The 27,194-nt window shown below is 51.4% G+C and overlaps 1 protein-coding gene across 1 annotated transcript in view; it reads left to right on the forward strand.

Moving 5' to 3' along the window:
• The first annotated feature begins 4,851 nt into the window (after nucleotides 1-4,851).
• The window catches only part of LOC120227203 (BPI fold-containing family B member 4), a 29,553-nt gene continuing 7,210 nt past the window's right edge, over nucleotides 4,852-27,194 (forward strand). The window contains exons 1-14 of the mRNA XM_039225359.1: nucleotides 4,852-4,957; nucleotides 5,777-5,839; nucleotides 6,350-6,869; nucleotides 7,830-7,934; nucleotides 8,725-8,868; nucleotides 11,857-11,920; nucleotides 12,375-12,435; nucleotides 13,559-13,650; nucleotides 15,010-15,213; nucleotides 17,119-17,172; nucleotides 20,349-20,519; nucleotides 22,859-22,926; nucleotides 25,156-25,198; nucleotides 27,024-27,087. Of these exons, the coding sequence (XP_039081290.1) occupies nucleotides 4,852-4,957; nucleotides 5,777-5,839; nucleotides 6,350-6,869; nucleotides 7,830-7,934; nucleotides 8,725-8,868; nucleotides 11,857-11,920; nucleotides 12,375-12,435; nucleotides 13,559-13,650; nucleotides 15,010-15,213; nucleotides 17,119-17,172; nucleotides 20,349-20,519; nucleotides 22,859-22,926; nucleotides 25,156-25,198; nucleotides 27,024-27,087 (1,759 nt within the window). The remainder of the gene's footprint in view (nucleotides 4,958-5,776; nucleotides 5,840-6,349; nucleotides 6,870-7,829; nucleotides 7,935-8,724; nucleotides 8,869-11,856; nucleotides 11,921-12,374; nucleotides 12,436-13,558; nucleotides 13,651-15,009; nucleotides 15,214-17,118; nucleotides 17,173-20,348; nucleotides 20,520-22,858; nucleotides 22,927-25,155; nucleotides 25,199-27,023; nucleotides 27,088-27,194) is intronic.

Below are 27,194 nucleotides of genomic sequence, written 5' to 3' on the forward strand. Positions count from 1 at the left end.
TTTATTATATATTTACTGATCCAAGTGCTTTAGATACACTGTATTTTTGACTACTTGAATCAACCCTGCATTCTAAGAGCTGTTTTTACCCTCATTCTGTAAGTGAGGAAGCTGAGGCCCGGAGAAGTTAGGTGACTTGCCCACGGCCACACAGCTGAACAGTGACAAGGCCAGGATTTGAACACATGCCCTCTGGCTCCACAGCCCGGCTCTGAACCCCTGCACTCAGAGTAGGGGGCTAAAATTAGATGCGCAGGAAGCACCCCCCCCACCCTGCACACACCCCCTCCCCACAGCCACAGGCAGCCCCCTTGTGCCCTGGAGCTGACTGCTCATGACAGAGACCGGGCTGAAGGAGGGGTCAGGAGCGGGAGCAGTTCTGTTTCCCGGTCTCTCTGCCCCCCTGCACGAGCCCCCCACTTGGTCCCCTGCATGACTCAGTCACCTTCGGGCAAGTCACCTCCCAAGGCCTGGTTGCTTCCACCCCAGACAAAGGAGCCTTTTGGACGCTAAGTCCAGGTGATCTCCCAGGCGCCAAAGCTGTACTAATCCTCTGGGGGCTCCAGGGGACAGAACAGCCTCGTGGCCACTGGGGTCCAGCCGGTCTTGGGCCTGAGGAGGGCACGGGGCCTCCGGTGACTGACAATAGCCACCTCTCTGTGCCCACTGCCCTCTATAATTTACGGTGTGCATCGCTCCCTGCCGGGAAGGGGGAGGCCACGGCCTGCGTCTCCGTTTTAAAAGCTAATATATGTGTTTAACAAGCATTGATATCACACTAACTGCCAGACGGTGGGGAGCCAAAAGGGAGGCTGCTGTTTTCTGAGCCCCCCCGAGGCGCTAGGCACATCCCAGACATCTGACTCCAAACCCAGCTGGAGAAGTAGTTATGCCTCTTTCTCAGGTGGCCAGACTAAGGCCCTAGAGAGGTGCTTGTCCAAGGTGCGGGGTGCAAAGAGGATGTGAGGGGTACACGGATATGTGGGGTTCTCGGGGTCCCTGTCATAGAGTCTTTCCAGGCCCCACCAATGGTAGGGTAGCCCGGGGCTGGAGCTAAAGCCCCTCCTCATTCCGTTCAGGGCTTTCTCAGATTTGCTGCCGTGTGGAACCATCAGGGACCCAGAGGATGCGGATAAAAATACCACCTGCTGAGCACCTACTGTGTGTTGGGCCCTGTTCTTGGCGCTTTGCATGATGAAGGCACTCAGTCCTCACGACAGCCTTTGAGGCAGGCCCATCCTGGTCACCATCTCAAAACCAAAGAAACAGAGGCCTGGAGAGAAATGGCAGCAGGATTCGGATGAGGAAACTGAGTCCCAGGGTGGGGCTGGCCCTCGCGTCAGTGCGGACAGGGAGCTCGGAGGGACTCGACCCACCCCTGCCTCCAGGGACCTCCTTGCAGAATTCAGGGACACACGTTTATTCTGAGCCCTGCTTGAGAGCAGGCCTTGATGGGGTGGTAGAAATGGCTCCTCACTCTGAGCAGTTCATGAGAGGACCTGGAGGGGGCAGGGAGAAGGTGGCCTCAGGGAAACATGGAGGCAGGACCCAGACTGGGCTGGGAGGTAAGAAGCCAGGAGGACTCCGAGCTCGTCGCCCAGTGGAGAGTGAGAGCCTGCATTCGTCCATTCCCTACCCTGGCATCAAGGTGCCGGCTGGGGGTGGGGCAAGCGCCTGCTTTGCCAGAGCAGCCATATCACATGGGCTATCGAAGGTGCTGGGTGGTCCAAGCAAGGGGCAGGCTTGGGTTGGCACAGAAAGCTTTCGAGAGCAGCTGACATTTCTGTACAAGCTCGGACCAGTGGAGTCTGGAGGAGGTTATTCTGTGGCAAATTCTGCACGTGCAAAGGCCCAGAGACAAGAATGGGGCAGGAAGTGGAATGAACAGCACAGTGTATGAAGAGGAGCAGATCCACTTTGGCTGCCAAGGAAGGGGCCCGGGCTGTGACCCAGCCGGTCTCAGAGGAGCAGTGGCTGCCTCTGGAGACATTGTCTGGGAAGGAGCAGGAGGGAACATTCTGGGGTGATGGACATGTTCTATCCTGAGACAAGGACATGGGCTACATAGTTGCATAAAATTGTCAAAATTCAACAAATAAACACTTGAGACTTGTGCATTTCGCTCTTTGTAAACTTTGTGTCCAATGAAATCAACCACATAGGTATTGAAGTGTTTACAGGGAAATATACCGTTCCCTGCAGTTTACTTTGAAATCCATTTTTAAAAAAGATGGATGGATGGATAAATATGTGATGAAGCACGTATAACAGCAAGTGAATGGTGGATGTAGCTGGTGGGGGTGAGGTATTAAGTGTGTGGCTCTTCGGGGCACAATTCTTCCAACTTTGCTGTGTGTGTGTACAGTTCATAATGAAATATTATGAGAAAGTCTGCAGGTCAAAAGAAGCCCATCTACCTGTTCTCTTCACACCAGCCCCAAGTTTGAAGAGTCAGATCTCTACACATCTCCCTGAATCTTCAAATCAGTCCTGTGAAGCAGGTATTATACTCATTCAACATATGGGAAGGATGAGAAGTACAGAGAAGGGCAGTGGCGGGCCCAAGGTCATGCAGTGAGCTGGGGGTTGAGCTGAGGCTGCATCTGAGTTAGCCCGTTGCCGAGTCTGGTCACGGGTACTTCCTGGCCCCCCAGGCCATCTGGAGTGGGCAGAACCTGACTGAACTGGCAACCAAACACCTGTAGGTGTTTTTGGGTCCCCCATGTGAGGGCCTAGCTGGGGTCTCCAGTAACGTGTCCAGACCAGGGGCTGATAGACCTCAGCTCAGGTGATACCATCCGGGAATGAACGCAGCTCTCAGAATTAGCCGCAAACCACAAACATTTGTGGTTTTGGAGCTCAGTGCCCAATTTGCAGAGCAAATCTGGATTCCAGTCTCTCGTAATTACATGGTGTTTCCCTCTCTAGGTCTGGGCTCAGACCCAGCTGCTATATAAGGCCGGCCTATGACTAGAGTCAGGCAAAAGCAGAGGGCCTGGGGAACGGGACCTCTCAAGGCTGAGCTGCAGGGACCTTGCAGGGGTAAGGAGGAGCCCCTTCCCTAGTCAGTGTCTGGGCAGGGGGGAGGCTGAGACAATGAGGAGAGTCTCAGACTGGAAACCTGCCGGCCTAACCCCTCTCTGAGCCTCTTTCGTCTTTCCTATAACATGGATGTAGTCAGGGGGCCTCTCAGGGATCAGCAAAAGGGCCTGAGTCACACCAGTTATGTGAGTTAACAGAGCTGCACTTATATTTCTCAGGGATTTGGGGTATCTGGTGCCTTGGCTACTTCTTTCAAACTCCTCAGCTGCTTACCAGAAATCCCTCCATGGGTGCTCATCTTTTTAACCGAAGGTAGTGATCCCTCTTTGGACAGAACTTTCCAGGTGGTGGGTTAGGTTGAGGTAAGGAAGCCAGAAAAAAAATTTTTTTGCACATATTAACACTTCATATTCTAGTATAAATGAGTGCTTCCAATATTCTGGGAGTAGATGGTAGAGGGGGAAAACCTGGGGGCCTTGGAAAAGGGAAGACGGTGCATAGTGGAGGAGGCTGGAGCCAGTGGTTTTAAAATTTGGCCCAGAGGGGAGCCCATGATGCTCTGAAGCTGATGACTAGGTAGGCTGAGTTGATGGAGTGAGAGAAGTGGATGAGGGCATGGAGGCGGCAAAGTAAAGCTTCTTAAAGGCTGAGCAGCTCATCCCAAAATGCAAGCTTCTTCACTCCCAATCAATAACACTCCACACTCACTACTTTTTAAAAAATGTTTATTTATTATTGAAAGAGACAGAGAATGAGTAGGGGAGGGGCAGAGAGAGAGGGAGACACAGAATCCGAAGCAGACTGTGCTGACAGCTCAGAGCCTGATGCAGGGCTTGAACGCACGAATTGTGAGATCATGACCTGACCCGAAGTCAGACACTCAACCGACTTAGCCACCCAGGTGCCCCCACACCCACTTCTTAGGGATCCAAAATAATAGTGCCAAAACAATAACAGTAGCTGCTGTGTATTGTCTACTATGTACCAGCAGCAATGTGTTAGTGATTAGGAGTCAGAGGTTCAAAAAGGTAAACTCTCTTGTTTGAGGATTAGAACCCAGATAGCTCTGGTCCAGAGCCCTTAATCTTAAGTACCTGGTGTCTCCTTCAAAGAGTTAGCAGTGTTTTTTGGCTGGCTGGATGCATGAAAGTATGGCTAGATGAATGTGTTGATAGATGGATGAACTGATAGAAGGATCAATAGATGGATGGATGGATAGATGGATGGATGGATGGATGGATGGATGGATGGATTTATGAAGGGGTGGGTGGGTAGACAGAAGGATGGATGGATGGACAGATGTACAGATGGAAGGAAGGAAGGAAGGAAGGAAGGAAGGAAGGAAGGAAGGAAGGAAGGAAGGAAGGAAGGAAGGAAGGAAGGAAGGAAGGAAGGAAGAGTGGATGGGAGGATGGGTGGATTGGTGGGTGAACAGATGGGCAGATGCTGGAGAGATTTTCCCTGGAGTCTGCCTGCCGTAGGTTTGCTATTTTGGTTGGAGTCCTCATGACCCCTCTCCCTGATGCTCCATTTGGAAATTTCATCTTGGGGGATAATCAGACACCCATGGCCCTAGGACAGTTTGGCTAATGTCTCCAGATTCATTTCATCTTGAAACACTTAGAAGGTGGTACTGGGAATTCTGGACCCTGCCCCACATGTGACCTCAGTACATTCCCCCAGTCCCTGGGCCCCGGGATCCCGCTATGGTTCTTGGCAGGGGGTGCCTAGCTCCGCCTGCCGCCGGGACAGTGATTCTGGCCACAGGCACGTGACGCGCTGTCTCCTCAGCAGAGAAGCAGAGCCAGCATGTGGGCAGCCTGGTATGTGGCTGCTCTGTCTGTGGCAGCTGTCTGTGGCATACATGCAGAAACAAACACCGTCCTCAGGGTTACCAAAGACGTGCTGAGCAATGGTGAGTCCAGGCCTGCAGCAGTTCGGGGTGACCTGGGGTGAGCAGGGCAGTCCAGCCAACTGAAGGCCCAGGGACCCTCTTTCACATCAGGTGGATGGGTTAATTATTCCCCCCTTGCTTTTGGCCACCATTCCCTGTGCACTTACTGTGTGTAGGACCCCGTGTTGAGGACCCTATGCCTGAGGCAGTAGACAGTGAGCTCCCAGGGTTCAAATACTGACTCTGAAACGCGTTTTTAAAAACGATGGATTACTGGACGAATGGGTAACCATCCTTACGTCCTTATGTCCACGACCTGAGTTCTCTGAGCCTCAGTTTTCTCATCTGCAACATGGATGTGATTGTGGCCCCCGTTGTAGAGGACTGGTATGAGAATGAATGAGGTGGCTTTCTGAAAACACAGTCCAGGTGTATATACATAGAGGGCTCTCAAATGTGGGGGCTGTAATTATTCCCACCACCACCTCTGCTTTAATTCTTGGGACCTCATTTTTATCAGCGGATAAACAAAGACACTCTCCCTGCCCTGACGCCATCCAAGCAGGTTTATAAACTCTAAAGTGTGGAGCACTTGAAAGGGAGGATCTTGCCAGCTTTGGTGAATGATGTTGAAGTCTAGCTGAAGTGAGAGCAGGTCAAGGGCAGCAGCTAGTGAGCTCACCTGAATGCCAGGACTGGATTGGTCTGGAGGAGTCTTCCCATTCAACCTTGGCATTTTGTCAGTGGGGAAAGTGGGGCCCAGAGAGCCAAGCAGTGTCCAGAGGTGGCACCTGGGGGCTACGGGAGGACGTCCTGACTGACGTCTCTGCTTCTCTGCAGCCATTTCAGGCACCCTGCAGCAGAGCGACGCTCTCCGCTCAGCCCTGAGGGAGGTGCCCATGGGTAAAGCTGGTGGTGATGGTGGAGGACCTCTCCTGGGGGGCCTGCTTGGTGGAAGTGGAAGTGGAGGTGGTGGGGGTGGTGGCCTTCTGGGGGGCCTGCTTGGTGGTGGGGGTGGAGGGGGTGGTGGTGACCTGTTGGGTGGAGTTGGGGGAGGCTTATTGGGTGGTGGTGGAAGCAGTGGTGGGGGGCTCCTGGGTGGTAGTGGTGGTGGGCTCCTGGGTGGTGGAGGCAGCAGTGGTGGGGGGCTGTTGGGTGGCAGTGGTGGGGGGCTGTTGGGTGGTGGAGGCAGCAGTGGCGGGGGGCTGTTGGGTGGCAGTGGTGGGGGGCTGTTGGGTGGCAGTGGTGGCGGGCTTTTGGGTGGTGGAAGCAGCAGTGGTGGGGGGCTGTTGGGTGGCAGTGGTGGAGGACTGCTGGGTGGCAGTGGCGGGGGGCTGTTGGGTGGCAGTGGTGGTCTTCTGGGTGGTGGCCGACACCGTTACGATGACTACAGACGCGTTGAATTCCCCCGAGGTGTCGGTGGCGTTCCCTACAACGATTTCCATGTCCGAGAGCGCCCCCCCAAATATGCCAATGGCAACCAGCTTGGCGGTAATTACAAGTATGGTCACATCGAGACCAATGACAACACTGCCCAGCTGGGGGGCAAATACAGATATGGTGAGATCCTTGAGTCTGACGGAAGCATCAGGGACCTCCGAAACGGTGACTACCGCAACGCTGACAATGCATATGGCGGCCACAGGGGCCATGGGCGGTACAGGTCAGCCGAAGGTGCAGCAGCCGTGGGCAGGCTTCACCGGAGAGAGCTGCGGCCTGGAGAGATCCCTCCCGGTGTAGCCACGGGGGCGCTGGGCCCAGGTGGTTTGCTGGGCACTGGGGGCATGCTGGCAGCCGATGGCATCTTGTCGGGCCAAGGCGGCCTGCTCGGAGGAGGTGGTCTACTTGGTGACGGAGGACTTCTCGGAGGAGGCGGAGTCCTGGGCGTGCTCGGCGAGGGCGGCATCCTCAGCACCGTGCAGGGCATCACCGGGTAAGGAGGCCCAGGCTCCCTCTACCAAGCCCAGATGATGAACTTACAAATGGGGTGATCACACCCAGGGGCCTAGAGTTGGAGGAGTGAGTCTTCAAAGCCCCATGCACGTCAAGGCTTGGCCTCAGGACTGAACATCTGGAGAGTCCCAGGTTGTATGGCTTGGGGTCTTGTCATTAAACAGTCCTGAATTTGAGTCTCAGCTCACCTTTTTATATATGTGTGGGACTTTGGGCCATTTATTTTTTATCTCTCCGAGTCTCAATTTCCTCATCTACTGAGTGGTCATAATCATAGTTTGAGTAGAAAACGCCCAAGGATCTAAAATTACACACATGTAATTTCATCTATGCCCAGTCTCCTCGTATTCACTATTTAATTCAACAAGTACTGAGTGCGTCTCCTGTGTGCGGGCCACTGAGTTGGCACTAGGGACCCGGACACATGGTTAGCCAAGAAAAGACACATCTCCAGTCCTCATGGAGCTTGCAGGCCGGTGGGGTGTAGGGGCTTTGATAAAGACGACTGAAAACAACCATACAATTATAACACTGGTTAGCAGCTCATGGGGGAATAGGGATGTGTATAATGGGGGAGGTCAGGGAAGGCTTCCTGGAGGAAGAGGGTCTTAAACTGAAATTGCTGAGAATTTGTAGGAAGGAACCAGGACAAGAGGGGCAGGGATAAGCAGGGAGAATGGCATCTTTACAAGAAAAAAATTCAAAGGAAATACATAGAAATGTAAACAGTAGCTCTCGAGGCAACGAGAGTATGGGTCATGGCATTTTTTCCTGTCACTTCTCTGTGTTTTCCAAGTTCTATCCACACACCTCAGGTCTCTTTAGAGTTAGGAAGAATGAATGTGGCATGGAGAAGGGAGGGGGTGCGAGACAGGGGAACTCCCACTGAGGGGTGGTAGACCCTGGGGATGACCATCTCACCAGCCCAGGTCCTACGCAGGCTTCGCATCGTGGAGCTGACCCTCCCCCGAGTGTCCGTGCGACTCCTGCCCGGCGTGGGCGTCTACCTGAGCCTGTACACCCGCGTGGCCATCAATGGGAAGAGGTATGTGCCCTCAGCCCTGGGGCACACTGTAGTCTTAGCTGAAAGATCTTGATCAGGTCACTTCCCCTGTCTGCACCTAATTGTCCATGATGTGGGGAATACTAACACCTAATGTGTTACCAGCACCTGGCCTATACCTTTGGGCTCAGGTCATCTTGTGTCCCTCTCAGCAGTGAAGGTAGCCTGCATGGGTGTTAAGTTCCGGGAGGCTGGAGATGGGTGACAGCCTGGCTTTGAATCTTGACTCTCTTATAAGCTGTGTGATCTCTGGTCAGCCTCTAATGTCACCAAGCCTTAGTGTCTCCAACTGCAATGGGCATAGTGACATCTCCTTTTCCAGGTGGCTGTGGCCTCCAGGGAGGGAAGGCAAGCAAATGCCTCCCTGATAGTGCCCGCCACAAAGTAGGTGCTTAGCAGAGGACTTTGGAGGTGAATTTTTGCACTGATTTCTCCCCATAGGACAAGGTCATGTCTATAAAGCTAGGTCAGTGGGTAGTCACTTTGGAAACCAGAATTTATGCATAGAGTTCATTAATAGACCCCTGTTCCCAGCCTTTGAAGCTCTCCTAGACTAAGGGGGAGATGGATTTATTTGTGGATGTAGAGGGACCAGGGTAGCCTAGGACCCCCTAGAGATGAGCAAGGGGCATAATAGATGCCACAACAGCAAGAGACGGAGATAGCAAGGACAGCCCAAGGTCCAAGGCTCTGGGTAGAACCGAATGAGGCTGAGCTGCCTGGAGGTTGAGGCTGATTCTAACTCTCTCCCTGGCCCCATGACCTCTTCTAGTCTCATTGGCTTCCTGGACATCGCGGTGGAAGTGAACATCACAGCCAAGGTCCGGCTGACCATGGACCGCACAGGCTACCCTCGGCTAGTTATTGAGCGATGTGACACCCTCCTGGGGGGGATCAAAGTCAAGCTGCTCCGAGGGTGAGTACCGGTGGGCAGTGGAGTGCCTTGGTGAACGGTGGACTGGACTGTCTTTGTCAAACCATACGGTCAGGAGCAGAGGCTCTGGAAGCAGCCTGCAGTTCAAACCTTACCTCCACGATGCCTTGCTGTGTGGCTTTGAGCACCTCTGTTGTCCTCTGGAACTGAGCTCTGCTTGCTTTGTCTGTGAAATGGGGCTAATTCTCTTTCCCTTTGAAATGGAGATAATGAATGCAAAATACTTAGTACAGAAACTGGCACGTTTTAACTTTTCTGAAGAGGGGAGCCTGGGTGGCTCAGTCAGTTATACCTCCAACTCTAGATGTCAGCTCATGTCATGATCTCATGGTTTGTGGGTTCGAGCCCCATTTCGGGCTCTGTGCTGACAGTGCAGAGCCTGCTTGGGATTCCCTCTCTTCCTCTCTCTGCCCTTCCACTCCCCTCCTTCCAATAAATAAATAAACTTTAAAAAAGAGTTTTCTGAATATATGTCTAGCAGGAGTTTTGTGTCCCTTGGAGCCCCAGCTCATGGAGAAATTCCCAGTTGGCTCTATTCAATGCAACCTTGGTTAGGGGTTGGGTTTTTTCTCTCATATCCTCCCCACAAAGTGGCCAAGTCCCCACACTCTATCCAGAGAGGTTTCAAGTGTGGATTGAGGGGTACGCCACCCCCAAATGATGGGCTTGGATCAAGGTACATCAAGGCAACTCAGAGCTGAGCCCATTTCTCTTCACTCCCTGGTGTTCGTCCTGGGAAAGGCTTCTCTCACTGAGGCCTCTGGGCGCCTGCTCCTTCCCCTTCCTGTCTTAGCAATCTTTTTGCCCTTCTCACTCCAGTGCTCATCTTGTCTAGACTTAGGGAGCAGAAACCTCATTGTGTGACTAGACCCCAAGAATTTCTGATTCACGTGAGCTTCTCTGAGTCTTTGTTTCTGCTCTAGAGTGGGTAGGGACAGAGAAAATTGACCCCTGATATTTTGGTGAGACGAGGAAAAGGGAGAAACACCCGGAAACCTCAAAGATTTATTTTTAAGTTAAAAAAATTTTTTTTAATATTTATTCATTTTTGAGAGAGAGAGAGGGAGAGAGTCAGAGAGCAAGCAGAGGAGGGGCCAAGAGATAGGGGAGACATAGAAACCGAAGCAGGCTATAGGCTCTGAGCTGTCAGCACAGAGCCCCATGTGGGGCTCCAACTCCTAAACTGTGAAATCATGACCTGAGCTGAAGTCAGGCGTTTAACCAATTGAGCCACCCAGGCGCCCCTAAGTTTATTTATTTTGAGTGAGAGGGAGCACAAGCGAGGAAGAGCCTGATGTAAGAGTTGAACCCATGAACCTCAAGGTCATGACCTGAGCCGAAATCAAGAGTTGGATGCTTAACTGAGCCACCCTGGCATCCTAAAACCTCACAGATTTTTAAAGTCACTAGGAAATATTTTTGCTGATACATGGTTCAAAGATAAATAATAAAAATAAGAAGGCAGAGACTGGAGAGGCCCCTCCCACCCGTCTCCCATCTCCCTGCCCCCACCCCCCACCCCAGCAAGCGCACTGTGCTGTTTCTTGGTTCTTTCCAATTCCTTTCTACAAATGAAGCAAACAGGAATATAGATTCTCATTTCCCACCCTCCTCTTAACACAAATGGGCCCATACTATAAACACTAATTTGCACTTTTTCTTTTTCATTTACTCGACTTGGAGATTTTTCTGTATTTGGACATTGAGAGCTTCTTTGTCCTTTAACTTTTTAGGCTGTGTGACATTCCATTGTCCGAATGAGCCACCATTTATTCATCCAGTCCCCTGGTGTGGGGACATTGCAATTTGTCTAATCTTCTGCTCTGACAGATAGGTTACAGTGAATTATATACATTTTAAACATGGGCCGATGTATCTGCAGGGTAATTCCTCAGAAGGAGAAAATAGTCTGTGCACTGATTGGACGTAGATTACATGCAGATTACCCCCTGCACACATAGGCGCGCATGCGCACACGCACACGCGCCCTCTCGCATGCTCCCGCGCATGCGTGAATTCTCAAGGGCCTTACCATTAAAGAGGACGAGGCCCCTTAAACTGTGAACCCACTTAAGAAGGGGACCAAAATGTGCGTCAAGAGATGTTCTAATTGGGACATTATTGCAAGGAATGCTTTGCTCTGTCAAAGTGGCAAGCACTGGACACAAGCTGTGGGCACAGGCAGGGCAGTGTTCAGTGGGGGCAGCAGGGGCGGACTTTAAGGGGCCAAGCTGTCGGTGACACTGCATTAAGATGGCCACTTCTCACTCACCTTCTCATCACTGCGGGGCCTCGGGAAATAAACCCTTGTCCATCTGCGTGTCTTGTCTACACATCAGTACTATGATCGCTTTCCCCTTTAACCAGCTGGGTAGGACGATTTGTTTGCAGCCGGGTGATGCACTTCGAACTCGCCCTGGACCACTTGCCAGGACCTGGCTCTTGTCGGTAGAAGCGACCCCATCTCCCAGACTTTTCAACATCAACAGCCCGTGTTCTCCGGTGGACCACATGAGCACAGTTTGTCTGCCAGCATCTCTCCTCCCCTCCCTTTATTGAGCACGTACTCTGCACCAAGGACCGTGCTAAGTGCTTGGATAAAGGAATACGTTCATTTTCCTTTAAGAAGACCACAGAAAGCTGCAGCAAACAGCCCACTAGAGGGGCAGAAGAGCAAGAGGGGGTGATTTCTGCACTCAGGAACATCCGAGCCTGGGCCGAGCCCGATGCAGAGTTCAAAGAGCGTTTGCTGGATGAATGGTCGGATAGATGAGTGAACGAATGAAAGAAAGGCCAAGCAAGTTGCCTGGGCAGCCTGTCCGGCCAGGTCTATGTGAACGTGCAGTGTCCGCCTGGTTTTCAGAACAGGTTTCCAGCCCTCGGGGGTTCTCACTGCTCAGGGCCTGGCTCAGGACCCTGTGTGTGGACAAGCTGGTGAGCTCTTCCTTCCCCCCATTCCTCTCTCCTCAGGCTTCTCCCCAACCTCGTGGACAACTTGGTGAACCGAGTCCTGGCCAACGTCCTCCCTGACCTGGTAAGAACCTATCCTGGGACGGGGAACAAGAAGCACAGACTTTCCACAGACGGAGGGACCGCAGTCCACCCTTGATGCCTGCGGGCACACAGGTGACCCAGAGGAGCCAGAGGGTTGGGGCACATTCTTGGGGGTCTGGGCAGGACCCTGACCGTGTGGAGGGTCAGACTAGTGAAGGGATAAGGAAGTGGAGCTTAAGAGTCACACGGCTTTGGTTTGAATCCCAGCTTGGGCACTTCCAAGCCATGTGACAGTCGTATCGCCTCTCCGAGTCTCAGTATTCCCATCTATGAAATGGGGATTATGAGAGCGCCTTCCCATAGGACTGCGGGGAGGGCAGTGCCAGGCACAGAGCATGCAGACCGTACACGTTAGCTGTTGTCATTGTTACACGTGCCCCCGCTCCCCAGTGCTCGGCCCCGTCTCCAGAACCTCATGCCGTCTCTCCCCACAGCTCTGCCCCATCGTGGACGTGGTGCTGGGTCTCGTCAATGACCAGCTGGGTCTCGTGGACTGTAAGTCCTTCCTGCTTTGCTTCGTTCGGCCAACGCCTACCAGCCTGACCTGGGCCCAGCCGTGGAAGGCACTGGAGGCGTAGTGGGTCTGGGAGGAAGGGCCATGTGGGTGGGGACAGCAGGCCTCCCTCAGGCCCTTAGAGTGCAGTGTGGCTGATGCTACAAGAGAGAGGCCACCTGGCCTTTCCTCTTGGTGCCAGACACCTCACCCCCACTCCAGAGGGACGAGCTTCCCACTTGGCCCGGTGGCTAAGTCTCTGGACTGAGACAGTGAGGCTGGTTAGAGCCCTGGCTCTGTCCTAACAGCTGTGTGGACTTGGGAAGGCTCCTTCCAGTTTCCTCAGCTCTAAAGTGGGGGTTGGCTTCAGCCCACAGAGGGATTGGAGAGTGAATGGCAGGAGACACCATGGACATCGTCCAGGTCTCTAGAACCAGGTTCCAATACCAGCCCTTGATCCATGATCTCTGGATGGACATTCCTGGAGGCAAGCCTGCCCCCTGTGGTCGTGCAGGTCACACACAGCTTGATTCCAGGGACCATCTTTCATATAGACTGCAACGTAACAAAGGCACCCGACCTAGAAGGTGCATAGCTTCTATAACCATCCAGGGCGGCCCTTTCGGGTAGCGTTCCCGACTGTCTAGGATCCCAGGCAGTTTGGAGATGGCTTACACAGATGGTAAAATTCTCTCCCTTTGTGGCCAAGAACAAGAGAGGAAGAGCCCAGAAGATGGGGCTCTTGATCATAAGCAGTCAGGGAAATGCCAGCTTCATCTAAGTATCACATTGTGGAACCTTACAACATCTCCCCTGGTCACAGCACTTCACAGTTTACAAAGCTTATCAATATCCAGACTCTCACGGACCCCACAATATAGTCCAAGGTGTTATATTAAACCTATTTTACAGAGGAGGAAATGGAGGTTCAGAGAGGTACAGTGTCTTGCCTGAGGTCACACAGCAAGGAAGAGGCAGAGCTGGGATTCGAACCCAAAACTCTTGCTCTTTTCATGCTGCTGTCTGGCGGTGGAGCCTTGCTGCCCTGCCCCCCTTGGGGCACAAGGAGGGAAGGTATCTGGGAGGTTGAAAGGGACTCCCTATGACCCCCACCTTTTCCTGCAGCTCTGATTCCTCTGGGGATACTGGGAAGTGTCCAGTATACTTTCTCCAGCCTCCCGCTTGTGACTGGGGAATTCCTGGAACTGGACCTCAATGTGAGTGCTGGGGCCTCAGGGCAAGGGAAGGCGGGCAGCGGTGTGTGCACCAGACCCATGGGCTTCTACTCAATGTCTGGGAAACGATGTTTGAACATGACCCTCTTCTGATTTTTTGAAGACCTTCTAGAAGCCACATCAGGAAACACAATCACACCCTACACCTACCAAGTGTTTACTGCGTGGCAGGCACATTCCAACTGCTTTATGTAGATTGACTCAGTCTATCATCACAGCAACTGTATGACATAATGAGGTAAATCCATGCTGATGGCCATGCTCTAAATACTTCCAACATGGCCAATTTCAAGCTACTAACTTTATACTGCTGCCTGAGGAGCTGGGAAGACATGCACGGAGCTTGCTCTGGCGAGCTGCCGTCAGTGGGTCCTGGCACACCACTGAATCTGACCCCTAGCTGTGCACGGAGCACACACACATTCCTCCCCCCAGGCTATACCATCGTGGGTGCTTCCCCCGTTGCTCTATCAGGTACAGAAGTGCAAGTGCACACTGAGGCTGCCACATACACAGGATACGTGTGAACACACATACATGCCCACCTCGCCTATTCATAAACAATAGTCATTCAAGAATTTTTGTTGGTTATCTGCCATGTGTCAGGCTCCATGCTGGGGCTGGAGGTGCTCTGTGAACTAGTGAGATCTCTGTCTTAATGGAGCTTACAATCCATTGGAGAGGACAGGCCATCCAAGAGTGAAAGAAATATACAGTTAAAGATCATGAGTTCTGTGAAAGAGGGTCCCAGGATATCAGTGCCTACAGCAAGGAGTTAGGATGTATCCATGGAGGTCATGGCGGGCTTCCTGGAGGAAGTACACGTGAGCTGAGACCTGCCAGTAAGTGGGCCATCACAAGAGAAGAGCGTGGGTCAGGGAACAGTGTGTGGGAAGGATCCACGGTGGGAGTAGTGAGATGGCGACAGGGACAGACCAGGGGCGGGAGGGATAGAGTGGTTCCCGATGAGGTGGAGAGGTCCCCACAGGCAAATAACATAACATGTGTAGACCATGGGAAGGGGTCTGGTCTTCAGAGAGTAGATACATCACGGGCATTGTGCGGACACATGACTAACTCCTTTTGGAAGAACCGAGGGGGAAAGAATCCATGTCGTGCATGTATTTAAAATAAAGAATGATAGCCCATGGCTGCAGGTGGTCACAAAGTGAGAACCACAGAGGCCCCATTCCATCACAGATGAAGAAGAGCCAGGGACCGTAACAGAAAGGGTAACTCAGACCCAGTGGGTTTAATCAAGGGAGGTCTCACCCCGTCTCAGCCTCCTCCAGTCTTCTCCCGTAACCCTCCCTGTGACCTCTTTCCTCACTGCTTCCCCAGACTCTGGTTGGGGAGGCTGGAGGAGAGCTCATTGACTACCCGCTGGGGCGGCCAGCCGTGGCTCCCAGACAAAAGATGCCAGACTTGCCCCCCATGGGCGACAACACCAACTCCCAGCTGGCCATTTCTGCCAACTTCCTGGGCTCAGTGTTGACCCTCCTGCAGAAGCAGGGGGCACTGGATATCGACATCACCAACGGCATGGTGAGTCATGGTCACATCCAGAGGGGGGCTGGGCTGGGCAGCAAACAGCTCCCCGTCGGTCCTGTCCAGTCCCCACAGCCTCAGACAAATCGCTTCAAAGTGAGAAGAGTAAGTAGACAGTGCCTCTCTGACTCGTTTCTCACTCACAGACATGTATTGATTATGTCCATGTTTACCAAAGCATGGTGACTGGAATGATTTTAGGTGATTCATAGACATGGCATTAAAGAACCTCAAATCATATGATGAGAAAGTTGATCTCTATTCAGTTCTATTTCATTTTATGCCAATCCTTCTTTAAAAGCATAATATATATTCTTATATATGTATCCTAATGTAAATGCTTAGAATCCTTTTACTTGGTAAACAGTGATAGATATTAAATAACTGAAAGATACATAAGAATAAGGTATACTCTAGAATCATTTTCTTTCCAAACTTTTCCTTTAAAAATGTCAAGCCTTCAGAAAAGTTACAAAATAGCACAGTCAGTGCCCAGATATCCTTCACCTAGATTCACCAGTTAATATTTTGCCATATTTGCTTCATGTCTACCAATTTATCCATCTTCTCACCCATGGATCTACCTTCCCTCCCTCCCTCCCTCCCTCCCTCCCTCCCTTCCTCCCTCCCTCCCTTCCTTCCTTCCTTCCTTCCTTCCTTCCTTCCTTCCTTCCTTCCTCCCTCCCTCCCTCCCTCCCTCCCTCCCTCCCTCCCTCCCTCCCTTCCTTCCTTCTTTCCTTCCTTCCTTCCTTCCTTCCATCCATCCATCTTCCATTCATCCATCCATCTTCCATTCATCCATCCATCTTTCCATCCTTCCTTTCCTTCCTTCCATCCATCCATCATTCCATCCATCCGCCTATCTAACCTATCTGTCAACAAGCTAGCTAGCTATTGTTGAACAATTTAAATTCTTGGAAACAAGACATTTTACCCCATAAATTTTTGTGTATCTCCCAAGAACAAGATGTTCTCCAAAAAATCACAATATGAATTATGTCCATCTTGATTCCACCAAGAAGTCTCTAGTTGGTGCGAGTATACAGCTTACCCTCTCTTGCACTTTTAAGTGTCCCCTTAGTAACTCAGAGGGAACAGAACTCACACCCATAGCCCTCCACAGACAACAATATCCATGCAGGATGTAATGGCATTGTCTCGGTTTTATTACATTTACTTTTACAGTCGCCATTTCTTTCTGTCAAATGGTACTAACTTTCCATTTTTTAGTATTTGAACTTTTCAAAAACCAATCAATTTTAAGAAAACATTAAGTAATAAATGGTTCAGGGATATGGCAGAATGATGCATTTAGTGGACACTGGGTTATGCACATGGACTCACTGATGCTCACCTTGTTTTAATAAGGAATTATATTTAGGTGCACCTGCGTGGCTCAGCTGGTTAAGTATCTGACTTCGTTTTGGCTCAGGTCATGATTCATGTTTTGTGGGCTTCAGGCCCAAGTGGGCCTCCATGCTGGCAGTGTGGAGCCTGCTTAGGATTCTCTCTCCTTCTCTTTCTGCTTCTCTCTCTCTCTGTCTCTCTCTCTCTCAGAATAAAGAAACTTAAAAAAACAAAACAAAACAAAAAAACCAAAAAAGTTAAGAATTACATTTAGAGGAGAAAGAGTCAGATCTTGCCTCCTCCCCCATAAAGTCATGTCCATAGTAAGTTTAAGTGGCTGGCCCTGTCCACTGGCCCCGTCCACCTAACCACAAAAAGGCTGCCACGATCAGCATGGGGGTTGTTGTTGTTGGACAGGCGGGGCCTCCCAAGGGGCCTTTGAGGGGAAGAGGATGTCCCGCTGGTTGCCCTGCAGGAGTTTAGTCACTGTGCTAGCAACTCCTGTCTGTCCCTGTGGCCTCAGGGACTCACATGCCCCTTCTTCTCCTCCTGCAGTTTGAAGAGCTTCCTCCGCTCACCACGTCCACGCTGGGAGCTCTGATTCCCAAGGTACGTAAGGCAGATGCGTCCCCTTGTCCTCAGTCCTCCGCGCCTCCTAGGTGTCCCAGGAGCTGGGGCCGAAGCGGAGATGCCCAGAGCTAGGGTGGGGTGACCCAAGTGTGTGACAAAGGTGTGGTGTCCAAACCCCTATGCCAGGGGGTCATAGAGGGTTGAGGTGGAAAGACCCTGAGCTGTAGCAGTGGACTGGTCTGCACAGTTCTAATCCTCACCTGGCTACTTCATCGTTGTGTGTCTTCAGGCAAGAGTCTTAACTTCTCTGAGCCTTGGCTTCCTCATTTTTAAAAAAAGGATGTGAGCTCCTACTCCACAGCTTCATCTAAGAAAGTAAAGGAGGGGCGCCTGGGTGGCTTAGTCGGTTAAGCGTCCGACTTTCGCTTAGGTCATGATCTCACGGTTCGTGGGTTCGAGCCCCGCGTCTGGCTCTGTGCTGACTGCCAGCTCAGAGCCTGGAGCCTGTTTCAGTCTGTGACTCCCTCTCTCTCTGACCCTCCCCTGCTCACGCTGTCTCTCTCTCCTAGAAATAAATTTTAAAAATTAAAAAAAAAAAAGAAAGTAAAGGAGATGAAGGCGATAATTCATGTAAAGACGCGGACACAGGCAGGTGCCTGGTGGCTTAGATGGGAAGAGCCAGATTTTTGGGGCAAACATGAACTTGAATTCTAGCTGAGAATGTCTCAACCATACTTCCATAGGCAAATGATATCTCTGAGCCTCGGTTTTCTCATCTGGAAAATGAGGATAGCAATGCCCACTTCGCTGTGTGGCTGTGAACCTAGGATTTGAACATAGGCAGAGGGTAGGCATTCGATAAATGTTCACTATTATTGTTCTCATTAATAATAACAAAATCTTTTTTTTTTAAAAGGCAAGTGCTCTTGTCAGATTATTAGCTATATACAGTTGGAATAAATGCCTTTCTGATCCCAGTTCTTGACCCAGCCATGGTCCAAAACCTGTTAGCCTGCAGCTGGCAGCAAAGAACTTCTTACACAGTAAGCGCTGTGCAGGTACAAGGATTGCTGTCATCTACAACCATTTTCAACATTTTTCATCTCTTCTCTACCTGTTCTTTCTGTCCCTGGTTAGATTCCAGAAGCAGGAAAGGAGACTCAACTCAACAAATGATCACTATCGCTCTCATGTGGTTAGAAGCTGAATGGCATAGCACCATTATCTAATGTCAAAAACCGGCAGGTCCTAAAGGCAGGTAGACTTCTATTGACTGGACCTTATATTTATTGGACTACTTCGCATGTGCTCTGCACTTTACAGTTTATGAAAAAAATTAAGAATCCACTCTTTTATGTGGTTTTAATCATCTCCCTCCTTAACGGGGCCAGAAAAGAGGAGCAATCCATTTTACAGACAGGAAAACAGAGGCTCAGAGAAGTCACACAATATGGCAAACGTCAGCGCTGTGCTAACTCAGTGACTCTGACCTTGAAATGGGACTGGGTCTGCAGCCATGGACATTCAGGCTAGATGCAGAAGAATGTGTCCTGGAGACTCAGGCTTAATCAGAGCTGGGCTGTGCATCCAGGCTCTTCTGCTGCTGTGGGGAGAGTTTGCTGTAACCTCTCCATGCCCCTGTTAAGGAAGCTGTTGCTAAGTATTGGAGACTGGGTATGTTGGGGTCGGCCCCTCCAGGTTGCCTGAAAACCCTTTGTGAAAAGCTAATTACCAAATCATTGATTTGTTGAAAGCCAATTTGCCAAAGGGTGAATTCACTGAGTGGTCATTTGGCTGAGAATCTACTAGATTTACCAAGAGATCAAGAGTTTGTTTAAAAGGATCTCACCTTGGGGCGCCTGGATGGCTCGCTCGCTCAGTCCGACGCGGTTAAGCGTCCACTCTTGATTTTGGCTCAGGTCGTAATCTCTCTGTTCTCGAGTTTGAGCCTTGCATGGGGCTCTGCGCTGACAGCAGGGAGTCTGCTTGGGACTCTCTGCTCCTCCCCGCCTGGTGGTCTCTCAAAATAAATAAACAAACTTTACAAAACATTTTAAAAAATAAATTAAAATGAGCAAAAGAATTTCACCTTGACAATGTGTTTGAGAACATGAATAGAGTCTTCTTCGGACCAGGAGCCACTCTGCTGAATTGCCCATGGAAAAGTTCCCATGTACGTGGGTTCCTTTTTAACGTAACTTTGTAGCTTTTCCCATATAGTTAAATTCAGTTAATATATTTAAGAAAAGTGTTCCTTCAGGGTGTCTGGCTGGTTCAGTCAGAGAGCAGGCCACTCTGATCCTGGGGTCATGAGTGTGAGCCCCATGCTGGGTGTGGAGGTTACTTAAAATCAAGAAAGAAAGAAAGAAAGAAAGAGAGAAAGAGAAAGAAAGAAAGAAAGAGAGAGAGAGAGAGAGAGAGAGAGAGAGAGAGAAAGAGAGAAAGAAAGAAAGAAAGAAAGAAAGAAAGAAAGAAGAATGTTCCTTAAAATAAGTTTTTTGTTAAAGCAGTAGTTTAGCAAACATGGGAGCTGAGTGTTTGATGAATGTCCCTTTAGCGAATTAGCTTTTGGGGAGTCCATCTGCAGCAAACAGGTTCCGATTCCTCCCACCAGGGGTCCCCAGAGAGCCCCGCAGACCCAGTGAGGCTACACCTTGCTCTGGGACTCCACTGTGAGGCTTCCCAAGTTGCGAACCTTCTCATTCCAGGTGGGGCATCCAGAGGCAGCTGGAGGAGAGAGAGGCCCTGAGTGACGCAGCCCTGGGCTGGCATCTCAGCTCTCCTGCTGGCCTTGGACAATTTGCTTGAGCCTCAGTTGTTTTTTTTATCCGTAGCATGGAGAAAAAAATGCCCTAGGGATTTGTTGTAATGATTCAATGCCATCTTGGAGGTCTAGATGAACCCGTCTTGCTCAGTAGCAAATCTTGAGCGTTTACATGCATCAGGCATTGCGCTCCAGGCTTTGCTGGCACTCCCACATTTAATGCTCATGGTAACCCCAGGTGAGGTGCTTGGAGAGGGCAGCCCCCTCCCCAAACCCAGCAGCAGGTTAGAGCCTTCCCATGGGGGTTGTAGGGCTCAAGCAATGCCGTTGAATCTGCAGGTGCCCAGTGGGAGACCCTGTGCTTTGTGTTTAGAGGCTGACTGGTAACCTGCCGGGCACCCCTGCTAGCCAGGGCCCCACTGACTCTGGCCTGGTGTCCCCCCCCCCTAAGGTGTTCCAGCAGTACCCTGAGTCCCGCCCACTCACCATCAGGATCCAGGTACCGAAACCACCGTCAGTGACGCTGCAGAAGGACAAGGCACTGGTGAAGGTGTTCGCCACCTCTGAGGTCATGGTCTCCCAGCCCAATGACGTCGAGACCACTATCTGCCTCATCGATGTGGTGAGTATCAGTGGGGGGCGGGGGGCGCCCAGAGGTCTTCTGGAGTCCCCAGACCCCTTCAAGTCCCCACGACACCAATCATAGTGACTATAAGCCCAACTTGGGGCCAGATGATCTGATTCAAATTCAGCCTTTAGCACTTCTAGCTGTGTGAGCTTGGGTGGGTCACCCCCTCTCTCTGGGCTTGATTTTTCTCCTCTGCTTTATGAGGATGGAAGCAGGGCAACCTGTTTAATAAGAGGCTTAGAGCAGGACCTGTCATACCATAAGTGCTCCAACAGTGTTGACTATTACTATTCACAGGCTGTATACCACGGTGTGTGGCAATTCATGCCTTCAACACTTTGTATTGAGCACCTACTATGGGTTCTGCTTTCTACTAGATGCTGGAGAAAGGGGAAACAAGGAAGATGGCACTGGTCCTCCTGTCCCTGGTACCTAGCAGGAGACAGATACAAATACAATACTTTCCAGTTATTTCATAGAGAGGAATCCTCTTAAAATCATGTGACTCCTTTTCTCAAAACATTTCCTTTCGATCCTGAAACAAAAGCCAATCCCCTAACAATGACTCACAAAGTTCTAGACTATTGCCTGGTTATCACCTTTCAGCTCCTCACTATTTCACCAACATGCCAGGTGGAGTTCTACCCCCAGGACCTTTGCACACACTGTTCTCTCTGCTTGGAATGTTCTTTCCCCAGGTATCTGCATGACTCACTCCCTCATTTCCTTTAGGTCTCTGCTCAAATGTCACCTCCCCAAAGAGGTCTTCCCAAACCAACGGTCTAAAATGTCCCTGCCCCTCCCATCATTTTCTCTCTCTCTCTCTCTGTCTCTCTCCCTCCCTCCGTCTCTTGCTTTACTTGGTTTGTAGCCTTAACCTGACACTATAAAATGCATTTGTTAGTTTATTTCTGGACAGAGATGTAAATTGTCTTATTTGCTATGGCATCCTCAGAGCCTAGCAGAGTCCTACACACAGTAGGTGCTCAGTGAATATTTGTTGAAGCAGTGTGCTGTGTTAAGTGCCATTTCCCCCATGGTGGTTAAAGCTTGAGACTCAGACACTTAGGGTTCCATCCCATCTGCTGTGCCTTCTCAGTCTTTCCTCCCAGGGCTCAAGACCAAATGAGCCATTTCTAATCCGGAAAGTGGGTATTCTCAGCTAGAGCATCTCAGCTAGAGCATGCCAAGCCATGGTGCATCGGGGGTCCTTTCTGGGCGTCATCAGATGCCAGATGAAAATGGCTGGTTCTCACCCAGGGCATGGAGATGGCTGTCCCTGACTTCGTCCCTTGCTGATTAGTCCCTATGGTCTGGAAATATTTCCATCAATAGCCCAAATGTCTGCACGATCCAGCTCAGAGTCCTGCTGTGACTCCCCGGTGCCCCCCGGATGCAGCCATGACTTCTCTCCAGCCTGCTAGCCCCGCCCCATCTGGCCCCTTCCCACCCAGTCTCCTGCAGTGCTCTTACCTCCTTGCTCTCTGGCCTGCTCTCTTCCATCTAACGCCAGCCTCTTTCCTGCCCCAGGGCTTTGGCACATACCTTGCTACTGCCTGGATCACTCTCACACCTTTTTTATCTGGCCAAATCACACATATGCATCAGGCCTCAGTTCAAACACCATTTGCTCATGGATGGATGGGATAATTTCCCCATACCCTCGTGGGTCCTGGTCACAGACACCCAGACCCTCCAGCCCTCCAGCATCCCAGTGATGGTTACTATTGTTACTACTAATAACATCACCTGAATGAGTTGGAGCTTCCTTCTTTTCATAAGACCGATTTATTCTGTTTTATTTTTTTGGTGGGTGTAGCAGGGAAGCTAAGAGGGTTTTTCCTAGAAAAAGTCTGCTGGAGAGGGGTTTAGTCTGGACCTTTTATGCACGCTCCTGGGGGTGGGGTGGGGCAGTTATGACTGGTACTGGTGATGCCCAGCCTCATCTCCAGTTGCTCATCGAGCTTCACGAGCTAGCCCACAGCCCGAGACAGCTCAGACAAACCTGGGAAAACACCCCCACCGGCCCAGCAATCGCTGCTCCCTGCGGCAGTATCTTTCTGCAGAATGTGCACCCCGACCCGCTGCCTTACTTGAAGGCAACAAACTTGCAAGCAAACATAGGCAACTTATCATCCCAAACCCCTTCCCTCCAGAGCAGGGATATCATTCTATAGTGAGCGTTACGGGGATCCCAGCTGGTAAAAGGAGGTTTGACCAAGACCCCAGGACCAGCCTGAGTTCTGCTGAGTGTTGAGGCAGCATTCAGCCGGCATCTGGTGCCTGGGGCCTTCCCAGTGGCAACACGTCATTCTCATCTCCCTTTCCTCCAGGACACAGAACTCTTGGCCATGTTTTCCGTGGAGGGAGATAAGCTCATGATCGACGCCAAGCTGGACAAGTAAGGGGGTTGCGGACTCAGGCTCCTGCTGCTCAGAAAAGCCTCTGTGGTGCTGCCGTGCGTGTGCCAGCTCCGGAAGGGACACTGGAGGGCACTGGAGGGCCTCCGGCATGGCTGTCAGGGCTGGGTAAATCCGAGAGGCTGCACAGGTGAAAATGGCTGTGACTGCCAAGGCCACTGGCGCGAGCTGGCCAGTGGGGGGGATGCCGTGAGCTTGGTAGAAGGAATGTACTGCCAACAGCTACTACAATAACAGTAATCATGATGGCCGTGAAGGTGATGGGCCAGGCTTGCACTAGGTGTTTATCTGCATTCTCTTATTTAGCCTTGCAATGGCCTTGCCTGCCATCTTAAAAATGAGACGACTAGGGCTTAGAGAGGCGGGTTTCCTTACTCAGGGCCACACAGCGGGCACAGAGAGGGGCTCTGGGCCAGCCCAGGTCTGTCTGAGCCAGAGCTGTGTCGCATGGTCACAAGCGCAGGCTTTGAAGCCAGGCAGCATGAGTTCACATCCTAGCGTGACCACAGACGGGCTGTGTGACAGAGGCGAAGTGACTCTGCCTCTCTGAAACTCAGTTTTCTCATCTGGAAATGGGGATAATATTCCCTGCCTCACAGGACTCACAGTAACAACTGACACTCGTTGGCTGCTGTCCACATGCCAGGCATTGAGCTAAGCCCAAAATGTGTCTCAATTCATTTTGTTCTTGACCTCAGCCTATGGCAGTAAGTACTATGCTTATTCCCACTTCAAGATAAATGAGGTTGTATGTCAGATTGCCAGCATGGTCCTCGTTCGTTATAACTTCTTCCTACAACAGTTGATCAAGCCCAACAATGGGAATTAGTCAAACTAGGACATGACTCGGAGCCATACAGGAGTTCCTAAAGAAGTGATGCCCGGCCTGAGGCCTGGATGACGAGAAGGGGCCAGGGGGGGTTGGGGGCAGCCAGAGCAGTGCAGGCAAACTTCGAAGGGCAGGAAAAAGCTGGGGCATTGAGGAGGGAGGAGCCGAGGGCGAAGGAGGGAAGGGAGTGGACTTTGGCGGTAAAACACATCAAGGCCGAGTCTTCTCCCCCAAGAAGGCTCCCTGGTGTCTGGCCTGGTGGATGCCCTACAGCTCTGGCCTCAGGTGGGGCTCTGGGTTTGCAGGTGAGATTCAGGCGCAGGGAGACAGACACCCTCACGGCCCAGACAGGGGCCTCGAACTCAGGCCCCGAGCCTCCCTCCTCAGAACAGCACAGCAGTCAAGAGCACTCCTCAGGGCAGAGTCCTGGGCTCCCCCCGCTGAGCTCTGTGGCCACGCGAGTTACCCCTGGGGCTCAGGTCACTCCCCCACGGGGTTGCCAAAAGGAGCCAGCGGCGGGGAGGGGTGGGGGATGATCGCTTACGTGTGCCTGGTGTGCACTGTGTACCAGGCACGGGCTTGACTCAGATCACTCGGTTAGTCCTTGCAGCCACTGACTTTGCAGAGGAAACTGAGACACAGAGAGGGTGAGTGCTGTGGCCAAGGACACACAGCCAGTAACTGTCACAGTTCAGATCTGAGCCTCAAGTACAGCCGTCCCTCCTTATCCGCAGTGGATCCGTTCCAAAACCCCCAGCGGGTGCCTGGGGAAGGTGCAGACGGTACCGAGCCCCAGCTCTATGGTGTCTTTCTGCACAAATGTGCCTGTGATAATGTTTAATTTATAAATTAGGCACAGTAAGAGACTAACAGCAACAATAATAAAATAGGACAATTATAACAATATGCTGTAATAAAATTTACATCAATGTGGTCTGTCTTTCTCAAAATACTGTGCTATACTCACCCCCCTTCTGTTGATGATGTGATGATAAACTATGTATCAAGCTGAATGAGGTTAGGTGAATGAGGTAGGCACTGTGATGTGGTGTCAGGCTACCATTGACCTTCTAACAATACATCAGAGGGGGATCATCTCTTCCAGACTGCAGTTGAGCGCGGGTCACTGAGACCTTGGGAGACGAAACCTCGGCTAAGGGGCTCCTGTGTAGGGCATAAAAGCCTCAGCGTCATGTCTAGTACCTAGTTGGTCCTCAATACATGGAGATCAACATTGTTCTTATTAACTGGCCCGCTGGGTCAGGCAAGGTCTTGGTGAGGATGTCGGGGGCGGGGGGGCTCTCAATAGTTTACTGGAATATAAACCCCTATGACTCTCAGGCAATCACCATGTCTAACAGACTGTTTGTTTTATTGGCAGGACTCACCTCAACCTCAGAACCTCAAACGTAGGCAACTTTGATGTAAGTACTAAGCTCAAGCTCAAGGGCAAGATCTTCTGGGAATGGCACCCCCACGTGGCTAGCGGGGGGGGGGGGGGGGGGGGGGGGGGGGGGCCGAGGGAGTCTGTGAATTCCATAGCACTGACATCATCTCTGTCAGGCCTCCTTTACCGGTGGGGAACCTGAGGCCCACAAAGCCAGCAAGGGGCAGAGTACAGACTCACAGCCCCAACTCTGCCAAAGCGGCTGTCCCATTTTAGTATTTTTTAATTTTTATTTTTGAGAGAGAGAGCGACAGAGCACAAGGGGGGAGGGAGGAAGGAGCAGGGAGAGAAAGAGACACAGAATCTGAAGCAGGCTCCAGGCTTTGAGCTGTCAGCACAGAGCCCAACACAGGGCTCGAACCCACAGACCATGAGATTATGACCTGAGCCGAAGTTGGACGTTTAACCGAATGAGCCCCCCAGGTGCCTGGAAGCTGATCTGGCCCAAATCCCTCCACTCTGGGGTGGGGAGGCAATAGGGACAGCTATGTCCTACAGGACCCCTTCCTTTCTGGACCCAGGGGCTTGGCTTTGCCACTGATTCCTATGTGACTTTGAGCAATACCAACCCACTTTGAGCCTCAGTTTCCTCATCTGTAAAGCAAACAGATTTGGATATATTTCTAACCATCCCTTTACCACCTCGCTCTGAAATTCTGCCTTTCTACTCGAGGAAGCTCAGATTCTAGGGTTGGGTCCTGTTTCATCTCTTTGTTTAGTTTTGGGTCCCCCCACATCACCAAGGGACTCCAGAAATGCCCCTCTTTTCTTTTACTTGACAACTAAACAGATGCTTGTTTTCTAGAACAATGATGGGTGAAATTTGTACATATGCAGAGAGTCAAATACCTATTGTGTTGCCTATTTTTGAGTTTTTCCACCCTGAGCCTCTACAAACCATGGCGCTGGTGTTACCAGCTGCATTTTATAGAAGGAGAGGCTGGGGCCCAGGGATGGGCAGTGACAAGCCTCACAGCTGCTTGGGGCACAGCTGGGGCCAGAACTGAAATCTCTGGACCCCAAGCAGAAAAAGAAGCTCGTTAGAGAAATGGAAATTAGAGAATATTTCTGGGGCCACGGAGACTGGCACTAGGCACCAAATTAAGCTTTTTCTTCTTTTTAAGTAAATTTCTCTTGTATAATCCTCACAACAACAAACGTACAATTTGGGTACAGTTATTAGCCCATTTTCCAGATAAGGCAGGCAAAGGCAGAGAAGCGGGGATGAAAGTCCCTTGCCCTTGTTGCCGCTGCACGATGTGGTGCCACAGCAAGGCAGGTACTTGGCAGAGAGGAGTGTATGTTTGGCTTTTACAACCGCTGCACGAGAAAAGATTATTCATTCCCATTTTCACGTGTGGAAGCCAGGGCTTAGAGAAGTCAAGAGCATGCACACATGAAAAGTCTCAAGTATTTTACCTGATCTGCCTGTAAAATCAGGCATCCTAGCAGGCGGGGCTTGCTGGCCCATTTTACAGCTGAGGAAACTGAGGGTCAGAGAGGTGAGGGCAACTTTTCAGAGGCCCACGGAACTGGGATGGAACCCTAGCGTGTTGGCTACATGAGCCTGGACTGGTCCAGCTCGTCCTGCTCTGGGCTTCAGTCTCCCCAACGACACTGAGAGCTGGTGGACAGAGGCACCTCGCGGCTTCCATCTAGGTGGTTCTAAAGTCACGGGCAGCTCCCAGGTTCTCCCAGAGCAGCTCGGCGCCTTCCGCTTGGGCCACAGGGCGGGGCCTCAAGGAACCCCTGGGACCTGAGCGATCCGCTGCCTGGGTTGAGTTCTCGTTCTTTCCCTGCAGGTTGGCCTCTTGGAGGTGCTGGTCGGGAAGATCTTCGACCTGGCGTTTATGCCTGCCCTGAACGGTGAGGGCGGTGCCTGTGCCCCGCGGGGGTTGTGGCTTGGCGGTGAGGGCGGTGCCTGTGCCCCGCGGGGGGTGTGGCTTGGCGGTGAGGGCGGTGCCTGTGCCCCG

This window comes from Hyaena hyaena, unplaced genomic scaffold (genome assembly GCF_003009895.1).
Source record: "Hyaena hyaena isolate Hyena2069 unplaced genomic scaffold, ASM300989v1 scaffold_2073, whole genome shotgun sequence".
Taxonomy (NCBI): Eukaryota; Metazoa; Chordata; class Mammalia; order Carnivora; family Hyaenidae; genus Hyaena; species Hyaena hyaena.